The sequence below is a fragment of the Lissotriton vulgaris genome, chromosome 2_1 (assembly GCF_964263255.1).
Source record: "Lissotriton vulgaris chromosome 2_1, aLisVul1.2, whole genome shotgun sequence".
Taxonomy (NCBI): domain Eukaryota; kingdom Metazoa; phylum Chordata; class Amphibia; order Caudata; family Salamandridae; genus Lissotriton; species Lissotriton vulgaris.
In genome coordinates, this window is record NC_141687.1 from 478357921 (window position 1) to 478378554 (window position 20634).

General features: G+C 43.8%; 1 protein-coding gene across 1 annotated transcript in view; it reads right to left on the reverse strand.

The window, feature by feature from the left end:
- TMEFF2 (transmembrane protein with EGF like and two follistatin like domains 2) overlaps positions 1-20634 on the reverse strand; it is an 804247-nt gene that overhangs the window by 111596 nt on the left and 672017 nt on the right. Inside the window, exon 8 of the mRNA XM_086955395.1 lies at positions 4558-4681. Coding sequence (XP_086811521.1) covers positions 4558-4681 — 124 coding nt within the window. The remainder of the gene's footprint in view (positions 1-4557; positions 4682-20634) is intronic.

Genomic DNA, 20634 nt, shown 5'->3' on the forward strand with positions numbered 1-20634 from the left:
CAAGTTTTGCGAACTTGTTGTTTCTACGTGTCCAGCCTGTTTGGGACACTCTTCTTCATCACTGCCACTCTCTGTCACCACTGCCACTCTCTGACTACTCATGCCACCCTCTGGCCCACCCATGCCACCCTCTGTTTCATCACTACACCCTCTGGTTGTCCAGTGTACATTATTTTCGGCAAAGCAAAGCACACCTTCCCTGCCTCAAGTGACCTGAATTAATTTGGGGCTGATTAATGTGTCACAGAATATTTTTTTAGCTGGCACCTGCTTCCTTAGTGCGCCCTGATTAGTGATCTTTTGCACTTGCTAAGTGCTTTCATTGTTGCAAAATTAGTTACAACACCTGCCCTGCCCCAACTGACAATAATGAATTAGGGGCTGATTAATGGATTTTAACTTCCAGCCTGGCTCCTGCTTGTCTCCCTTAGCTGTAATTCAGGACCTTTGTGGCATATGTGTAACTATTCTGAGGTTCAGAGCAGGGTCACATAATAGTTTCAACTGGCAACTGAACTCTGGAGGGGCCCCTCAGGAAGCACTACAGGAAATGGCTACTAATGATGTGCCTGAACTTTTGAACCTGGTAAGTAGTTACTTTCAGTTTTGCCAAGATCGTATTTCTGCAATTTTGCACTTATTCGCGGGGCGCGAACTCACGCGAACAGTGCGAGCAGTGCGAGCAAAATCCGCTGCTCGCGGATTTGCGGATTTTGCGGGAAATTCGCAAATCTCGCGGATTGCGGATTTCCCGAAAATCCGCAAAATCCGCGAGCGGAACGGATTTTCCGCCCACGCCTACTTGGATTAGGACCTTCTATGAGTGTAGCAGCAGAAGAGTGTGCATCTGGAAGGTGTGTAGTGTCACAAAAATCAAAACCCATTCCACAAGCATTAGATTGGTGGGCAACATCCCACTTGTTGGGAAAAAGATAACTACCATTTACTTTTCCCAGAGCATTGTCAACTGGGATCGTCTCATGTAGATACACATGTGTCTGGGTGTCCTTAGGAGCACATGAAAGATTCCAATACAGGGTAATAAAAGCCTGTTTGCAGTGTCATCACACCAATGCCTGTTGTATGTCTCCATTTTTAAACCATATAGATGTAAGTGTCTTATACACATTTGGCATTTTTGCTCCCAACATGAAACCACGAGTGACACCTGAGATATGATTGATTAGAGGCATGATATATGTGTGTGTATTGCAACAAAAGAAAATCACATGATTTTGCACAATCACATATAGAAAAAAGAATCGTCAAATTCACTGCAGATATTGAGTTCATCCGGACTTATGTATGTGTTTGACAACAAATGTCATGTTATTTCTTACAGGAATCAAGTTTTAACATTCCTATAATCAAGTGGGCTAGTAAGCCTTTAAATGCATGGATTTTCTGTTTCATGCGTGTTTATCGCCTTTGGGAAGTTGGACGGTTAGCAACCACATAGAAATACTGTGTCCTGACAAAAGCCATGGACTCTTGTAGGCCTTATTTTTGGGCTGAAACACGTGAACAAACTAGATAGGGTTATAGGGCTATTGCATCACTCAATTCACCCCTCTGCATTGGTGTGTTTATCCATACCTGAACAACCTGGTTGTTTTAGGTATTTTTAATCTGAGACGCCCCTGGTTGCAATTCATATCAAAAGTGCTCCCTGGAATATGGCCCAGCCTATCCTGGTTTTTAGGGGCCAGGATGAGACTTTATAATGAAGCATGCCACTACAAGAGTGGGAGAGGGGCTAACAAAAATGATTTTGTTTTGTTCTTTTTGCATAGGGTGATGCTCACTGATTATCAAAATAACCAATGTGCTTTGTTTAAATAGGGTGAGCTATCTTCAGGTATATTGTGCTTCGCCTTGTTTTAACTGCTGGTGGAGGCTCCACAGCTCTAAATGACGCAGGGCTACAGCAAACCTGGCAGGTTGTGAAAAACATCGATTTACGTTGGTTTTCTCAACCCAACAGTCTCTAAATTACCCCTCATACCTTCTGTAATGATTTAAGGATGTCTTTTGTTAAAATTCAGATTCATGTTACTATTTTCCTCAACCCTATAACACAATGCTCTAGAAGCTTTGTAACTGTCCGGCTCTCTGATCCACAATGCACCACTCAGGCGAGGAGCAAATATTGATTTATTTTTGGATTGATTTACAGGTTTTGGTGAAGTACTGCATGCCACAAGTGTGCCACATTCGAATGCCATAAGCGAGCATAGGGATCAAAGTTCATTAAGAGAGTGAGTGGATTCAAGAAAGTAGAACAATGTCAATACATAGCCTTGGAGTAGAGGAACTATGGCTGAGGCACTCTCCAGGTTATTATGTATATGAATATTCTTTAAAACACGAAAGGTTCTGTTGAACCAACATGTGATGAGATTGTGCGTAAGTAAAGACTAAATGCAATTGTATTTCTTACTGAATGTGTCAGGGGAAAAGCCTTTCACTGTGGAAACCCTAGTGTCATCCGCCAGTCTTGGAAACCGACTGGCAAAGGAAAAGGAATAATAATGTAATTAGAGTGTGATGAAGTCTATATTTGGATCTTCTATGTCTAGTTTTGTAGGAAGAGTGAAGAGTTGTATGCTGCATGGTAACAGTGCAACAACGCTATATATTTGACATTTCCTCAGTTAGGTATATTGTTGCTAAAGCCACCCCAAAGTACTTAAACTGGCTCCGTTTTCCAGTACCAGAATGTAAATCTACCCTGAAAACTTCCACAAATACACAGAATTTGCGTTACAAAAAATGTATGTTTATGTTCAACAAAAAACCGTAAAAAAAATTGGGAAATATTCAGCTGAAGGCCTTGACAAGTACCACTATCACATTCTACAGGTGTCATGTACTTGAGGGATTGCATCATGGTTATTGTGAACTAGCCACTCATTTGCAAACCTCTTTGATGACAAATTTCACATAGGGAGGGAGATGTCCAATGGGAAGCTAAAGACCAATGTTTCATAGCTCTTGAGCAGGGACGGGATATACAACCAATTTTTCTAAGTAAGCCATTGCCAACAGCAACGACGTGTTTCTGTGATAGAGTAAGAGTCTTAGGGCCATATGTATCATACTTCCGTTTTGCGAATTTTAAATAGCAAATCTTAAGGAATCGCTATTTAGAATTCGCAAAACGGTATGTATGTAGGTAATCTAGGAATTTTAGCGATTCCTTACTATTCCTTATTTGCGCATTCGCAAATTGCGAATTCGCAAATAAGGAATACTTCCCATTCATTTCTATGGGCCAGGAGGCCCATAGGAATGAAGGGGAAATTTGCTAATCGCAATTAGCTAATCGCAAATTGTGCGAATTTTCAAGGGTGCAGGGGGTGTCTCAAGAACACCCTGCTGCACCCCTGAAAATGACATGTGTGCGCATATGGCGCACATACATGCACTAAGGGCATGCATGTGCGTCACATGCCACAATGAAAAATGCCAAGTTGTGCTTATTGAAAAGGAATCGCAATTTACCACCAACTTTCAGTTGGTGGTAAATTGCGATTCCTTAAACCAAATTCGCAAGAGAAAAAAGCTTCTTACATAGCAATTAAGGAATCGCAAAATCGCGATTCCTTAAATGCTATGGCAAAATGAGGAATCGCAAAATGTTGCTATTCCTTATTTTGCTACTTTTTCATACATTGCAAATGTGCAAAAATGGCCGTTTCCGATACGCAAAGGCCGAAATTCGGCGAATTTCGGCCTTTGCGAATCGAAAATAGCTTCATACATATGGCCCCTAGTGACAGAGTCAAAATGTGGAGAGACAATATTTAACACATCAGTTTTCTCAGTCAGATGAGTAACAGATTGTGGCTGTTCCCCCATTTTGTGTGGTGGCATAAGGTTATTTTTCCTGATGGGCGCAGATACAGCCTTTGACAGAGCAAATATAAACTTGTTTGTAACGCCTTTCACATTTCACAAACACATTTCGATTTAGGACTAAGTTGACCAGGTAGTCTGTCTCAATAAATGTTAGAATGTTGATTTAGGTACCAAGACATTTGTGTTTTGGGGTGCAGTGCTGTTTTTCCCAAGTGTGGCTGATGAATACCTTCATATGCAGGATAGAAGGGCTCACCTTATTTCACACTAACATGCTATAAAAATCGATCCACCTTTTGCACAGGGTTGCAATTAGGATAAATGAAAGAGGGGCAAGAGCTCATTTTCTGCCATAATGGAGTTCTGTTTTCTATAATAGAGTTTCCACCTGATCATCACCGTGGGAGAGGCCCACACCTTCTGGAAAACACATCGAGTAACAATTTCACACATGGATATATGTTGTCATTTTTTACTGCATGCCTTAAATAGATCCACCTCTCACCTTTTCAAAGAGATACACTCCCTTCACTATCAATTTTGTTGACTTAACTAGGATGTTTTTTGTTTTTAAAGTAAGTAGGTAACATTCCTCACAATACAAACACAAGGCCAATTGTTTTCTTCAGTGCTGCGGGTCACTACACAGCCTATTCAACTAGTCAACTTCGCACGATGCATATAAAGAGTTGTTACCTGCAAGACGGCTTGAGCATGTCAATGGGATGTTCACACTTTCCATGTATGCAGTAGTCATGGTAGAGTTCGGGGCAAGGGATATAAAGTCCCCTGGCAGTTTCTTCTAGTTTGTTTGCATTCTCTGTGGGGAACAGAAAGGGAAATATGTAAATCAGTGCAAGGAATGTCAACATACTTGCATGTGAAAGCAGAGAAGGCTGAACAGGTGTATACAATGCCCCACCCTCCAACTATCCCTTGAGTTATCTAGTCCAAGTGTGCAAACAGTCCCATGCGCTCACGGTTGGGAATCCGAGAGACCTCAATGGCATATGCTTACCAGCAAGGCTCTGTCAACATCATCAAAGTCAAATTCTACTGATTTATGCGCTTTCTTTAGGTGATTTATGTGTTTATTTTAGAAATTCCAGAAATCACTATTGAGAGCTCAGCCAATACATTATTCATCTCCAAAAATTATTATCAATGAAACAAAAACAGTCAAAACAAGTGGCTGCGAAATATTCATAACAATCACAGTTGCTATAAAACTAATGAATGCATGTATGGCTATATGTTTCCACCAAATCTAGCTGGAGAGCCACTGACTGATGTACAACAAGGTGGTCTCGGATGTGATTTCATATTTTGTGCAGAACTGGTTGAGAGTCATGTTTCCTTGGTGCTGAGCCTAGATGGGCAGTGTGATCTGAAAGACTCCTTATCATCTGGGTATGTGGAGCTTCTTTGGGAATTGTGCCTTGAACTCTTTACTGAACTGCAATGGTGAATCCCTGCATGAGAGCGATCCATTCGTGAGCATTCTTGATAAAGTCCTGGCTAATTGTGGAGCATCTGTGTCCCAATGTAGACATTCTTGCTTGTATTCCGAATCTCGAGGCACCTGAAAGAAGCATTTGCTAGCATTTATGGTGACATTCTGGATAACCATGCCATTGTAATGTCTCGACTGTGCCATATTGTCAGCATTCTTGCCAACATTCTGATTGACCCAATCATGATAGTGGTCCATCCTTGCCATAATGTGGACACTCAGGCCATCTCTAGCATAACAGAGACCCCATTTACTTTTTCTGGCCAATCTTGCTATATTCATAGTATCGCAGGTATAATAGTGTTGGCAATTCTTGGCATATGATGGTGTTGTATCCCTGGAATTGCAAAGCAATGATACAGGGACATGGGCAGAAGCTATGCATGTATGACAGTGGTGTATTAAAGTGCCTTTGCAAAATGCCATTTTAACATTTGGGGACTAAAATGTATTTAAATATGAAAATCTATTAATGGAGGAAGTGTTGCTTCTTGCAAGATACTAGCAAGATTCTGATTTGGGGAACTGCGCAAATGTATCCCAAATACAAATACTGTATGTACAAACAAAATGACCAGATTTCTTCTTTTTAAATATTTCTTTATTACAAGTTTATTGTGAGCAAATAGTAGAGATCAGAAATAACGACCTTGAATACAAAATTACTGTCAGTCAGAAATATGGATGTGATATTTAAGTATTAATTAATGCTGTGTTTGTGACACATTTCTGATTTTGATTTATAGGTTAAGAGGGCACAAACATCTATGATTATTTCATGATTCTTGTCGAGGCATTTTGTCATCTGTACCAATAAAGATATAGCGTAAACACCATAAATTACTGTGTACTTACACTAAGGAAGAAATCGGAGTTTCTGGGCCATACTCAGACACGGGTTATCATACTGCGGAACAGCAACCGGCAGCATCTTGATTACAGGTGAACTTTCCAAATAGCGGTCTTAGTCGGATCTTCAAATGTTAGAATCTAAGGTTTCCACCATTGAGCTTTTCCTTGATTAGAATAGGGTGGACTTGTGGTTTGTTCTAATTAAGAGCAACAATGTACATATTTTGGGAATAGAGATAAGAAGCACTGATGAAGTCGTAATTACGACAAAACACATGTTGGCTATTGTGAAGAACCATTTGAAATGCAATAAAGTGTTTGTGAAGAACAAGACTGAAGGACCATTTGAAATGCAATACAGTTTGAGAAGAACAAGACTGAAGGAACAACATCTAGTGGAGTACAAAATATTACTCTATATATAAATGTGTGTATGCCATATCGGTGTATATAATGATTTAGGGGGATATTAGCAACAATCTGCTATACTTATCGCAAACTGAGGATATCGCTGTTTTCTTTATCGCCACATATCGCTGGAATACATCGCCCTGTTAGCAGCATATTATCAATGCGCTGCTCACAGGCGATAGACGGTCAAAAACCACAATAGGGGTGAAAATCTACGATAAATCAAGCGCATAAAGGAAATGCGTGATGATACGCAATGGTGTCCTTAGCCCATCAATCCACCTGCAATTGAAGAGATAGCTAAGTCTGATTTCTAACAGGAGTTAAAATCCTGCGATAATGGGGGCTTAGCGCACCTTTCATTCCCGCATCGTTGGTCCGGTGCAGCCTTGTAAATATCGCAAAGCATATTTTGCGAGTGTAACTCATGTAGTTTTGATGAGATACACCCACTTTTCATGTCATTAGCGATGTATATAACTGACATGCAAGGATACCCGCTCTAAAGCCTGTTAGCGTGTCCTTGGTAATAGAGAGACATTTAAATCGCCGCTTTTCGGCTGAAAACGGCCGCTAAAGTGGTGATATCGGGCATGATAATATGCCCCATAGTGTTAAACGTCGTAATCACTACAGCTGTGTGAGCATATAGCACTTGTGTCACCTATCTTCTTACTAGCACTAAGAATTAATTTGCAGTAGCCTTGCTATATAAATCAGTTAGATATGTCAAGCCCAGCTCTACAGTCTACAGCCTTTGATTATTAGATATGTAAAACGCTTTGTCACTTTGTCCATTCCAAAGTGAAAGGAGCAAAATGAAAAATGTAATTAATGAAGTTTTGAAAATTCCTATTCCAAATATCCTTAAATATTTTTTTTTGTAACTGCTTCTAACACATATATCTCTTTTGTGAATTTGTAGGTCACATTGTGGACCACTGTAGCTGCAGTGGCGGTGTGGGCACAGCCTCACCGGCGCGCTGACGGCCCTATTACGAGTTTGGCAGTCGGATTGCAAACGAACCACTGGCTATCAACAAGGGTAATGAAGAAACAGCCAACACGTGTTTAGGCCAAGTGGACAGTACCCGGGATGGCAGAGACCTTTTGAATTGACTGCAGAGATCGTCATACCTCATGTTAAAGCCTTGAAAAAGCCCTCTGCCGATGGGCCACTTGGGCGAAACACGTGTTGGCTGTTCCTTCACTACCCTTGTTCTTGTTCCTTGTATGGAAACATAAATAAATACTACACACTTGAAAAATACCGAAGGATCCTTGAAATGTATTCAACATAAACACATGTAATTTAAGAAGGCGTTGTCACAATTTTGCTGTATTTTCATATTTGCACTGTATTACGTTATATAAAGGCTCATACTTTGTAAGAGGACTACAGCTGTATGATGCAAAGAGGAGTGGATTGCACTTTCTTCTTTTTCAGAGGCATGGTGGCAGGTAGAGGTCCTATGCATATTTATAGTTAGTAGCTGTTGAACTGGTCTGCCTCTTCTCATTGAGCTTTACTGGGAGTAAACTTGCATTTCACTGATATTAAGTCATGGTTGAAGTTATCCAACAATTGAACAGATTATAAATATAAATGAGTAATTTATCATATTACTAAAACTGGATATTTTTTTAACACCACATTATAGGCTTGTAAGCTGACGTTTTAGGTCTTAATTAGGCAAGATATTTTAACTCTACAAAACGTATATTTATATTGTAAATAGTTATGTATATTTTACATATTTGTGTAAGCGATAATGTAGCTGTCTTTATTCATTGGTCTTTATTGTGTCATTCACATTTGTCTTCTGCCTGTTATGCCATACAACATGAGGCAGTGGTTCAGCCCACTTCACAAATTGGCTAACTTCACTGTATGTGACAGCATTCCTCCCTACCACAAAGACTATAACCACACCCAAAATTGTTTCCGATAGGATTAATTGTAACTATGTCAAAGTGTGCATTTTGATGCCTAAAATATTTTTGCTATTAGACACTGTTTATTTTTCAGAGTACAAATGGCCCAGAAACTACCCAAGAATAGCATTTTGTAAACACCATGACGAACTAAACAAAACATGCATTTCCCAAAGCCAAATGCTTTGCAGCCAAAACCAGCCCTATTGACTTTGCCAATGCTTGTCTTATATTGTTTCAGCAAAAGCATGTGCAATTTCCGTCCGATTTCATATACAATCTTATCAGTGATGCCGTCTAGGGTGAAATTTGTATTATTAATTGCAAAGAAATCGGTGCTAGTTTTATAGTGCCTTTATTTATTTGATTGTCATGACTTTTATAAGTATTTGCTTACTAACCTTGACGGATGTTTATATTTTAATCAAACATAAAGCTGAGATACTAAGCTATGCATATACATGTTGACCTCTGCTGTATGATCACAGGAATAGGGAGCCCATGCGCAGTGTCAAGTATTAATTGTGCTATCAAATGTACCTTGCTTCTCCCTTTGAAAACAATGATGGATATAGGTGCAATTTATATCAAAATATCCTCCACAGGACTGTATTGAATGTAGTGACTTTACCTCTCTATAAACCATATCTTGCTTACAAGATAATTGTACTAACCTTTGAAGTCACAGTTTTCTTCAAATTGATGCTATCATGTCCGAAATAAATCAAAGTTGTGAATTATCAGAAAAAGCGTAAGTACGATCTATTTCATTTGCCTGTATTTCCTTTTTCTTGGATAGAAAGTGCTCTTTTTTCCTTGCTTCATTATTTAAATGAATATAGAAAGCTCAAAGTTCTAAACATAAAAGCATTACATTGTATATTTGGGCATGGATGTTTGATGGTAGTGACCACCTGGCTTTATTGGAAATTAGGCTTTCATTCAAATGAAAAGAATAGCAGACATTCAAGACCTCATTCCAATCCCAGAGTTCTAGTAATGTATTATTATTTTCATTCATACATTTTGTGGTAACATACTGCAATATTCTGAGTTTTACAGAATGGAAAGTAGGAAAACATGCAGAATTACCCCACTATCTCCATTTCATAGGTGCAAAACACAGGATGTGGGGGTAATACCACACCAGGTAAATACAACACCCTGAGGTACCAGTACCTAATGGGTATGGTATATCCCCAGCAGGTACCAGGGCACTCGAAATGGGGACCTTTATATATATAATTGTAAAACAATATGCCAATTCGCATTCTTCTAGAACGTGGCAGGAACTTTGCATGTCCTAGGAGGCAAAGAGCTCTGAATGTACTTACTCATACTGCATTTGAGTGAAGCAGTGCTTAATATGAGGTGGTGGTTGCCGGTGGGGGCCACCGAGACTTCTTTTGAGGGACCGGCACTTATTTTTCCTCGTTAGATATTTTCTGAACTCAAGAGAGGGAAAACAAAGAGTTCTTGATTTACAAAGAGACTCCGCACTCATGGCAAAGACTCCGCAGTGATAGTAGGGTGGCTATACTGCAGTTTCTCATTGCGATAATCCCGCCACAAGTGTGGAGATTCCACCATGACTGTGGAGTTTCCGCCTATGATGCAGAGACTCTCTGTAAATCGGGCCCAGAGATCGGAAAGTCAGAGGAAGAGAAAGACGGCAAAACCTCCACATAGAGAGAAATCAGGAACCTGCAGGACTGAGATAAAGATGCACGGAGTGTCTGATTTTGGAGTTAAAGAGGATTAAAGTGCACTTAATTATACCAGCATTGGTATTCAGTTAACTTACTTTTAACTGCCCTGCCTGCAGTCTTCTGAGCAGAGTTTTGGGCAGCTGCATTTTTTTTCACAACTTAAGCACTGGCAAAGCCCATACATGTGCCTATTCCAATTTCTTTGACAGCAACTCCTGTCAGTATTAAAATCTTTGTATTTGAATAAGAATTCCTAGATGCCCATAGGGGACATGAACGTTGTGTGAGTCTTGAGTTTCTCAAAATATTCCCATATTTCTCATTTTCTTACATCTTTAAATATAAAATAAACACACATATTAAAAAATATATATTTTGAGTGGTAGATTATGAACTTTGACATCATTAGAAAAAGTATTTAAATTCAGAAAAAATAGATGTTCAACGGCTTTTTGCTTGCTTGATATTATTATCTGCACCCCTACCGTTACACCATGAGGGATCTTAGCTGGTATTCACATTCAGTAAATGTTTCTCTAGCCAATGACTGTTTAAACCAGGTCCTCTGAAAAAATGTTGAACTTCTGATCTGACCACCACATTTTAGTTTTTAAGATGAACTTGCTTTCATGCTTCATTTGTAGTATAGCTACTTAAGAGATGATTACTTTTTAAAAGTAAAATTAGTCTAATTTTGCAGATCAGGCGATTTGAAACCAGGGACCGTAGTACAGAGTGCGCGCCTAGAGCTTAACCAGGCACTTTGGCATTACAGAAGAGGTCGCAGATGCTCGTGCCCCCCTTCTATAACACACACAGCTCTGTTGCACATGTAGCAGCAATGCTATGATTAGAGAGCGTTCCCTCATTTGCATGGGATTTGCATGCAAATGAGGGAATCACTTTGCCTAATCACCCCTAAAAGGGTTGCACCCTGGAGCTCCTCCAGAGGTCAGATCAAAATGAGTTAAAGGTTAAAAAGCCAGGTTTTAAGTGATTTTTTGAATAAAACTAAAATCGGACAGGAGTGAAGTTGCAAATGCAGCCTAATTATAATAAATGGGGGGGCAGAAAGGAGAAAAAGCAGCCTCCAATCCTGGCAAATGGATGAGTCTAGGCTGGGACATAGAAGGATTTGCTCCCTGGATCAGAAGTTCCGTCTTGGTATATATGGCAGCAACTTAACTTGCAAATATTCTGGGCCACTGCCGGATAAGGCATAGTAGCCTCTGCGCCAGCGCAGTTTCACGGATGTGGTTCAGAGGCAAACATTTCTTCAGGAGGCTCACTGAAAGTGCATCACAAATAGGCGACGCACTTTCAGTGTGCCTCCTGAAGGCAGAATTCGGGGGGCAATGTCCCATGGACCCCACCAAGATATCCCTGTGCAGGTGGGAGTCACTCATTGCACCCACCTGCAAGAGATCTCTCTCCTGTCTTCAAAGCGGAGGCAGACTGCTATTTGCACAGTGAAACATGAGTGGCTTTGTAACAGCCACTTCGTATTTCACTTGAATGCGCTGCTCCCAGGGCAGCATGAGTTTGCGGTTTCCCTGGTGGCAACGCATACATGGTAATGCGGCGCACTTTCCCTGTTTGTGCATGGTGCACCTATTTAAATGTGCGCCATGGAGCAAACAGGGAAAATGTGCCATATATGTAATATGGCCCCAAGTGATTTAATTCTGTAAATGTAGGACCAATAGGTTGTTTTCTGGTGTCCACAGTCCATTAGTGCTGTGTATCAGCTGGCATTCACCTTCAGGTCTAGTGACTGCTATGAGACCAGGGAAATGTTAAAAGTATGGATGATGGTGCAGATGTTCAATTTCAGCCCCCCTCTGCTCTAGACAGGAGCTTCATTTCCTGCTTTACGCTCCATTAATATGTCTTTTACAGATCATTTAAAACAAAAGCTATTGAGGGGGCATGGCCAAGATGGCAACCGAGTAGGACGTACCTGCTCGTCGCTCCGACCAGTGGCCTGGGCCCACTACACATAGCAGCTTATAGAGCATTCCCAGACAGCATCCCGCATCTTACCTTTGTCCGGTGATTGCCAGGGAGCCGTATCTTTGGGAGCGGTGTGGCACCGGCACTCACCCTGCGATTGGTGTCCTGCCCGGCGCTGTACGGTCTGCGTGCTAACCTACGGCTTGGCTGAGAGGTGCCGGGACAGGTCACGCACTTCAGTGCAGAACCCATCAGAAGCCCCTTGGGAGTCGGTTGCGGGCACTGCGGGGAGAGCAGACACTGCAACCCGTCTCCAGCAGGATCCACGACCGTACCAGCGAGGCGGGCCCGACTGAGGGAAAAGAAAATGGCGTCCTGTGGCTGATGTGGCTAGAAGTGCCGGCCTCGCCGATCCAAGCAGGTGAGCCCACACACAGCACCAGCTGGCCTCCCGGAGCTTCCTGGAGGCTGTGATTCACCCCCTCTGCACTGCTGGAAGACTCGGGAGTCGGGTAGACCGGGTCTGGGCCCACAAGCTCCTACAGGCGTCCTTGAAGCGGCGGTGACGGTGCTGAATGCCAGACTCCCTGGAGGGCGCCCCCCTTTTTTGGAAAGTGAGGTTCCCCTGTTTAACACCCTGTGGAGTGCTGGGCTGTAACCTGCATGGACGTGGGCCCTGAAATGCACACAGAACAGAGCGGGGGCCCTCTTGAACCTAGAGGTGGTGAGAAGACAATCCGGCTGAGGTGTGACACTACCCGATGCCCTAACACCGTGGCCACACATGCAGAGCCCGGAATTCGAGGGAGTCAACATGGAGGTGCCCCCGCGCCCATCAGGAAGTACAGATTTGCCGAGCTATAGTCCAGGCGAGCAGACTGACCAAGGGAACAGTCTGCGGTGAACGACACACTGGGGCATAGCTTTCTAGACCCCACAAAGCACAACTGGCAGAGGAGTTAGAGTGAGTGCATTGGACGCAAGACTGGCCGGACCCTGGTGCCTGCATTCTTCCCTTTGTATAGCATGGTCTTCCAACTACAGACAAGGGGAGTAGCCCCATCACAATGGCCACCACCAAATCTAAGAAGGACAGATCCATGAAGGACCTCTTTCTCAAGGCCGGGGCAAGAGGAGCTGAGGCATCGACAACGCAAGGTGGCCCCCCGGTGAGACTAGGCCTAGATGATCCAGAGGGTCCGGTCACATGCCGTGCCCTTGAGTTCCTCTTCACAGACCTCACAAGAGAATTCCATGCCATGAAAAAAGGCCTGACCCTAGAGATCCGGGAGATGCGCATAGACTTAGACTAGGTGGGAGAGAGAGTCGATGAGCTGGAAAACCAAAGAGCTGCGCGAGACGAGGAGGTGACACAGCTTCAACAAGAGGTCCTGTGACTCCGGGACCAGCACTTGGATCTCCAAACCCATGCAGAGGACCTCGGGAAACACTCTAGCTGGAATAACATCATTATCTGGGTGGTTCCTCAGGGGTCGGAGGGCCAAGACATTAAGGCCTTTGTTGTGGAACTGTTTCATCATATCTTGGGGGATACTCCAGAACCACATATCCTGAGGGATACTCCGGAACCACAGATCAAGCTCAACGAACAATCGTGTGGGACCCAAGAGGCCCGCGACTGCCCCTCCTCCTGATATCCCGACCTGCGTACATGGTTTTCAACTTAAAGAATGCTTCCTGAGGGTGGCGCAGGCTAAACATCCCATAGTCTTTCGCTCCTGTCGGCCTCTTCTCTTTTAGGATCTGGCAGCCTCGACCTTGCAGAAAAGACCGGAGTTCCGGACCATAACAGCGTTTCTACATTCCAAGGAAATCTCCTATTCTTGGGGTCACCACTTTAGACTCATTTTTAAATGGGAGGGCAAGCTTCGCCAGGTCCGCTCTCTTGATGAGGCCACCTCACTTTTTTATCTGCCAGGAGACGATCACGACAATCCAGAAAGGGGTGCCACCGCATGACGCCGCATCGATTCAGCAAGATGGCAACATAGTGGGAAACCTCCATGGTGTCTCCGCCCAGACCCAAAGACAATCGCTAAGGAATGCACAGCTGTGCTGCACTCTCGGAAGACTCAAATACTGCAGACTGAAATACTCCGGCTTTAGTCATGATTGTTGTAATGTACTGGGATCCATATTGATTTGACTGGCTGGGCCCTGTGCAGGGTGGGGGCGGCTGGGAGCTCCTGCTATCCATCTCACGTCTCTTCACGGGGCTATTTGCTCGGGATATTTGTGGACTTTGTAAATTGATGTTTTCAGTTGTAAGTTCTTTGTTCTGTGTTTCTGGGTTCATTCCTCCACTCCCCAGCCATGATGGGCTGATGGTCTCTACAATTGGTCCCTTATATCCGCCTCCACAGGCCGAGGGCAACTTATCGTAGCAAACTCCAGGATCTCCTCCTATGTCGTCTGACATTGAGTTTCTGTCCCTTAATGTTAATGGGCTTAACAACCCTACCAAAGGGCGGGCAGTCTTGTCCTTCCTCGAAAACTCCAACGACCATATCTGCCTGCTTTAAGAAACACACCTTCTACCAACTGATACACATAGACTGAGGTCCAGGGCCTTTCCCTTTCAACTGTTCTCTTCTCATACCTCTAAAACAGCGAGGGTGGCTATCCTGGTTTCTGCTAAGTTCCCGGGTCAGATAGGTTGTAAACAGGCCGAGATTAAGGGTAGATTTTTGACACACAACTTGACCCTGGGCACACGCACTCTCATGATAGCCACTATATATGTTCCCAACGGAGGCCAAAAGGGATTCATTAGGGACGTAGTACATGAGATCACGGACCTCTCTGACAAAACTGTGCTCCTAGGGAGGGGATTTTAACCTGGCCTTTGATGGGGCATTGGACAGGTCGGGGAGGCGATGGGGGAAGATTGGGGCTCTTTCTGGGGATGGGAGACGTCTTCTAGCAGAGGCTGGGCTCACAGACATTTGGCAGCTGCGTCACCCAGGGTCCAGAGAATACACCTTTTACTCCCACCCCCACAAGACATACGCCAGAATCGACTATGTGCTCACCTCTGACATATTGACACAGCAGACACAAGATGTTGAAATCCTTCCCTTGCCCTTATCTGACCACTAGGCGCTGCAGATTTCTCTGTCCTTGCATCATCACCGGCCCTCATGTAGGTTCTGGCATTGCGTGAGGCCATGCTGGAACGCCCCTCAGTGGTACAACAAATCCAACAGTGCATAACCAACTACCTGGACCTCAATGACTCCCCTACCGTCTCTACAACGACCCTTTGGGAAGCATTGAAGGTGGTGGTCAGAGGGGAATTCCTCCACCAACAGACAGAGGCACCCAGAGTCTGGAAGCAGCTTAAGGCGGCCAGGGCGCAACTGGCGGGGGTGGATGTTGATTGGGCCGAGTATGCAACCCTTCACCTGAAACATGCCTTCTACATGGGGGAGACAGATGCGGGAGGCTTCTCGCTAATAGATTGAGCACGCAGAGACAGGTGTCCCATGTTACTGAGATCCAGGACCAGCAGGGGAGGTTATGGGACACTGATTATGAGATTGTGGATACGTTTCGGCAATTCTATTAGACCCTATCAGCGGCTCAGACCCTGCCCGAGGATAAGCCAACTCACTATCTACAGGGGGTCACTATGTCTAAACTCTTACCAAGCCAGGCGGAGGAGCTTGCGTCTCCCATCCAATTAGAGGAAGTCATCTCTGCAATCTCTCAAGTGAAAATTCATAAATCACAAGGCCCCGGACGGATTCTCCTCCGTTTTTTATAAGAAGTTCTGCGTACTTCTGGCCCCACTGTTGGTGGGGTTCTATAACTTAATCAGGACAGCTCCTGCTGCTTCCCTCCCACCTTCTATGCTGGAGGCACTGATCACGGTAATACCTAAACTGGGCCGGGATAGGCACTTGTGTGGTTCTTTTCACCCTATATCCCTACTGAATGTGGACCTAAAAATCTTTACTGGGATCCTGGCATGTAGGCTCTCTCATCACCTACCCGGGTTGATAGACCCGGACCAATCCGAGTCTGTTCCCGGACGTCAGGGTTCTGACAATACCAAGCAGCTCCTGCATTTAGTAGACAGATCTGAACGCTTCCCGTCGGAACGCAATACTTTTCTCTGTCGACGCTGAGAAAGCGTTAGACAGGGGTAACTGGCCATATCTCAAGGTAACTCTGACTCACTTTGGCTTCCCAAGCTGCTACATTGATTGGGTATTTGGCAGCTACGCGGGCCCTACAGCCACGGTGCGGGTGAATGGGACAGCCTTGTCTGCTTTTCCCATATGCAGGGGGAGGAAACAGGGCTGCACCCTGTCACCTCTGCTGTTTGCCCTGTATATGGAACCTATGGCCCAGAGGGTTCGAGACAATCCTGATATAAGGGGGGCACATTTTGGGGGGTCGGAACACAAACTCTGCTTACACGCGGATGATGTGGTGGCCACACTGGAGCACCCTTTCTTGGCTAAACTGGACAGGTTTGCACTGGCCTCTGGCTTTAATATCAATGTGCATAAATCTCAGGCCTTAGATCTTTCCTTGGAGCCTGAGATGCTGGGGCTCCTACAACGTTAATATCTGATTCAGTGGGTCTGCAACTCAATCCCTTACCTAGGATTACAAGTCTCTGCTACTTACAAAGACACCAGGGTGACAAATTACACAGCAATCTCTAGGCAGGTCCAAGACTCCCTCCGTAAGTGGAGACCACATTCCCTTTCCTGGCTGGGCCGCATAGCAGCTGTGAAAATGGTGATACTGCCTCACATTCTTTATATGTTCCATACACTGCCACTCGCACCTCCGACAGGGGTCATACGCTCATTGCAATGGGACATAGAACATTTTGTCTGGCGAGACCAAAGGGCTCGGTTATGTCGGGATCTTACCTACAGAGACCCTGTTGAGGGAGGTCTAGGGGTTCCCGATCTCCAAACTTACTTGTGGGCAGCCCAAATGAGAGCTCTGGTAGAGTGGTTTCGTCCGGAGTCTGAGAAACATTGGTTATTTATGGATCGGTCTCTCGCTGGTCAGCCGCTGTGGGGGGTTCCCTTCCTTGCGCTCGCGGGACGACCTCAAAACCTCTACCTCTCTGAGGTGACTCGACCTACTCTGTTGGCATGGGACAAGGTTGCTGCCACTCAAGGGCTTCCAACTTTTCCGTCTTTGTTATTTTTGCAATGTATTTGGCAAAATATAGTAATGTGATTCCGGGTTGCACCCCGATGACCATAGAGCAAATTGGCTCGTTCGCCGTTTACTTTGTTTTGGAAATCAATAAAAGAAATTTAAACAACAATAACAAAAGGTATTTGGCTATTAGGGGTTTTATCTCCAGTGGAGCAAGTTCTGTTAAGTAAGCTGAATTACGTTATATTTTTACAATGCTTCCTTTTAATGATTGTTTTCACTTCTGAAGCCTCCCGCACCCACATTCTTTTTTTAAATAAAAGAACTTTTGTGCAAAACGTTTTGAAAATAAATCACTTTGTCACTTTTTATTCATTTTCCAATCCATCTCAGATTGGTAAAATAAAATAAAAAAATGCTCACGTTATTTTGTATAGTACCGTCAAAAAAATAGTCCTGTTGGTCACCAATAGGACTATTTTGTGACTGTATTAGTGATACCTAGGTCCTGAGGTACATTGGGTCACCCCATTAGATTGTAATGGCGGGAGTATGCACGTTGGTGTAATCCTACAAAAGCAAGTGGTGGCCGCATCATAGCATGTTAAAGCATGTTAAAAAATGTATATATTCACCATATTGCACAGCAGCAGTCTACTGTAAGACATGGCTAAGTTTCATTAGCACCGCTAATTGGTGTCATAGGCCCGACTTTTGGCTTTGCCAATGCTTGTTAAAAAGAGTAAACTAGCATGTTATTTGGAGGCTTCCTATTCCAATCCTAAAACTTCTAAGGTTCTACACAACACAATTCTTACCCATTCACTTTTAGGGGAAAATAAAAATTCATAGAGGGCTGCATTGTGACTAAATCGCTCTACCCTGGTCTCTGACTCTATGAACCACTGACCAGCTCATGAGGCTTGAAGCTGTGTTCCCATGAAGAACAAATAAGCAGAAAGAAAACACCCTGTACATCAGGGTCATTCATTTCTTTTAATTTGCTGAAATACACATCCAATGTGAAGGCTTCCATCTGCAAAACTAAAATAATGCTACCTAGTATCCAAGAAAGCGTTTAAGTTATTATAAAAGCATTCCTGACATATTGACAGGGGCACTTTCATTGAAATGATCCTCAGTGATACGTCGTGGATGTCGAATTTTGATGGGTAGGAGCTTTCTTTGTACCAAACGCTGAGCGAGCTATTTTGTCTTGTCGCCATTCTTTACCATCAACAAGCATGAACCCTCTGTAGACTTACCCCCCACGAGAAGCTCTAATGTAAGTGTTTCTTCACATTATTTTGTATTCATTAAACAATATTTTTTTCCATTAATATTTAACCGGTCAATATTTACTCCATATTGATAAAATGATTCCCTTTTATCACTCTACAAAGGCTTATGTATCCATTATTAATTTCTCTACAATCTAACACGTCTTCTTTTTATTTCCCCTGTCTCTTTTACTGTTCAGTTAACTGCAAGGGGTGACAAGCATTGGAAAAACCAATACGTTTGACAATGGCTATCAGCCTGTTGGCTTTATCATTGCATGATTTGTTTTGTTATGGTTTTTGCTGGGCTTTATTTTTTGGGAGAACTGCTTGTTCCTCAATAATAAAAATTAAAATGAGTATGGGCAAAAAAGAAATATTGATCTCAAAATCTACACATTATCATAGTAGACCAGAGGTCTTTAATCTGTGGGGCGCGACCCAAAGTGGGGTCGTGGAGTCCTTGGTAGGGGGTCGCAGATTCTGCCAGAGCACGCAGAGGCCTAATTCACACCGAGGTGTGAAAAACATCAAAGCCTCATTAACAAGTAAAAGGTCTTCTAAAGACCTGTCAAGTACTCGGGTGTGGCTGTGTGTGTGTCCCTGAAGCTGTTTCGAGCTGGGGAGGAGGAGAAGTGGGGGGGGGGGGTGAGGGGGGCTGGGGGAGCAGGCTGTAGTGTAGCCCTCTGAGGTCAATGCATATTGTGCGCCTGGAGCAGTGGGTCCCATGACACGTCCCCTGCCCCCAGCATGGAGGCACAGAGATGCCCTCCCATGATCGGGCAAGAAGGAAGAAGAGCAGAGAGATACTGACTCTCCCCCCCCCCCATGAGAGAGGCACAGAAAAGGAAGGTGGATGAATGATGGGTGGATGGATGGATGTAAGGATGAAGGATGGATGGATGTGTGAAAAGGTGGGTGGATGAATGATGAATGGATGGATGAAAGGGTGGATGGATGGATGAAAGGATGGATGGATGAAAGGGTGGATGGATGGAAGGGTGGATGGATGGATGGATGAAAGGGTGGATGGATGGAGGGATGAAAGGGTAGATGGATGAAGGATGTATGGATGGATAAAAGGTTGTATGGATGGATAAAAGGTTGCATGGATGAATGATGGATGGATGGATGTGTGAAAAGATGGGTGGATGAATGATGGGTGAATGGATGGATAATAGGTTGGATGGATGAAGGATGCATGTATGGATGGAAGGATGAAAGGGTGGATGCGTGAAGGATAGATGGATTGTTGAAAGGGTGGATGGATGGATGAAAGGGTGGATGGATGGAAGGCTGAAAGGGTGGACTGATGAAGGATGGATGGATGGAAGGGTGGATGGATATATGGATGGATAAAAGGTTGCATGGACGAATGATGGATGTGTGAAAAGGTGGGGGGATGAATGATGGGTGGATGGATGGATGCAAGGATGGACGGATAAAGGATGTATGGATGGAAGGATGAAAGGGTAGATGGATGTATGAATGGATAAAAGGTTGCATGGATGAAAGATGCATGGATCGATGTGTGAAAAGGTGGGGGGATGGGTGGATGGATGGATGAAAGGATGGATGGATGGATGGATAAAAGGTTGCATGGATGAATGATGGATGGATAAAAGTTTGCATGGATGAATGATGGATGGATATGTGAAAAGGTGGGTGGATGAATGATGGGTGGATGGATGGAAGGGTGGAGGGGTAAAGGATGGATGTATGGATGGAAAGATGAAAGTGTGGATGGATGAAGGATGGATGGATGGATGGAAGGATGAAAGGATGGATGGATGTGTGAAAGTGTGGGTGGATGAATAATGGATGGATGTGATGAGGTCTAACAGGCGCATTTATGGTTGTCAAAATATGATGATGAGGAGTACCAGTTTCTCTGAAGGTGGTCCTTACCCCTAAAAAGGTTTTAAAAGGGGGTCTCGGCATCAAAAAGTTTGAAGACCTCTGTAGTAGA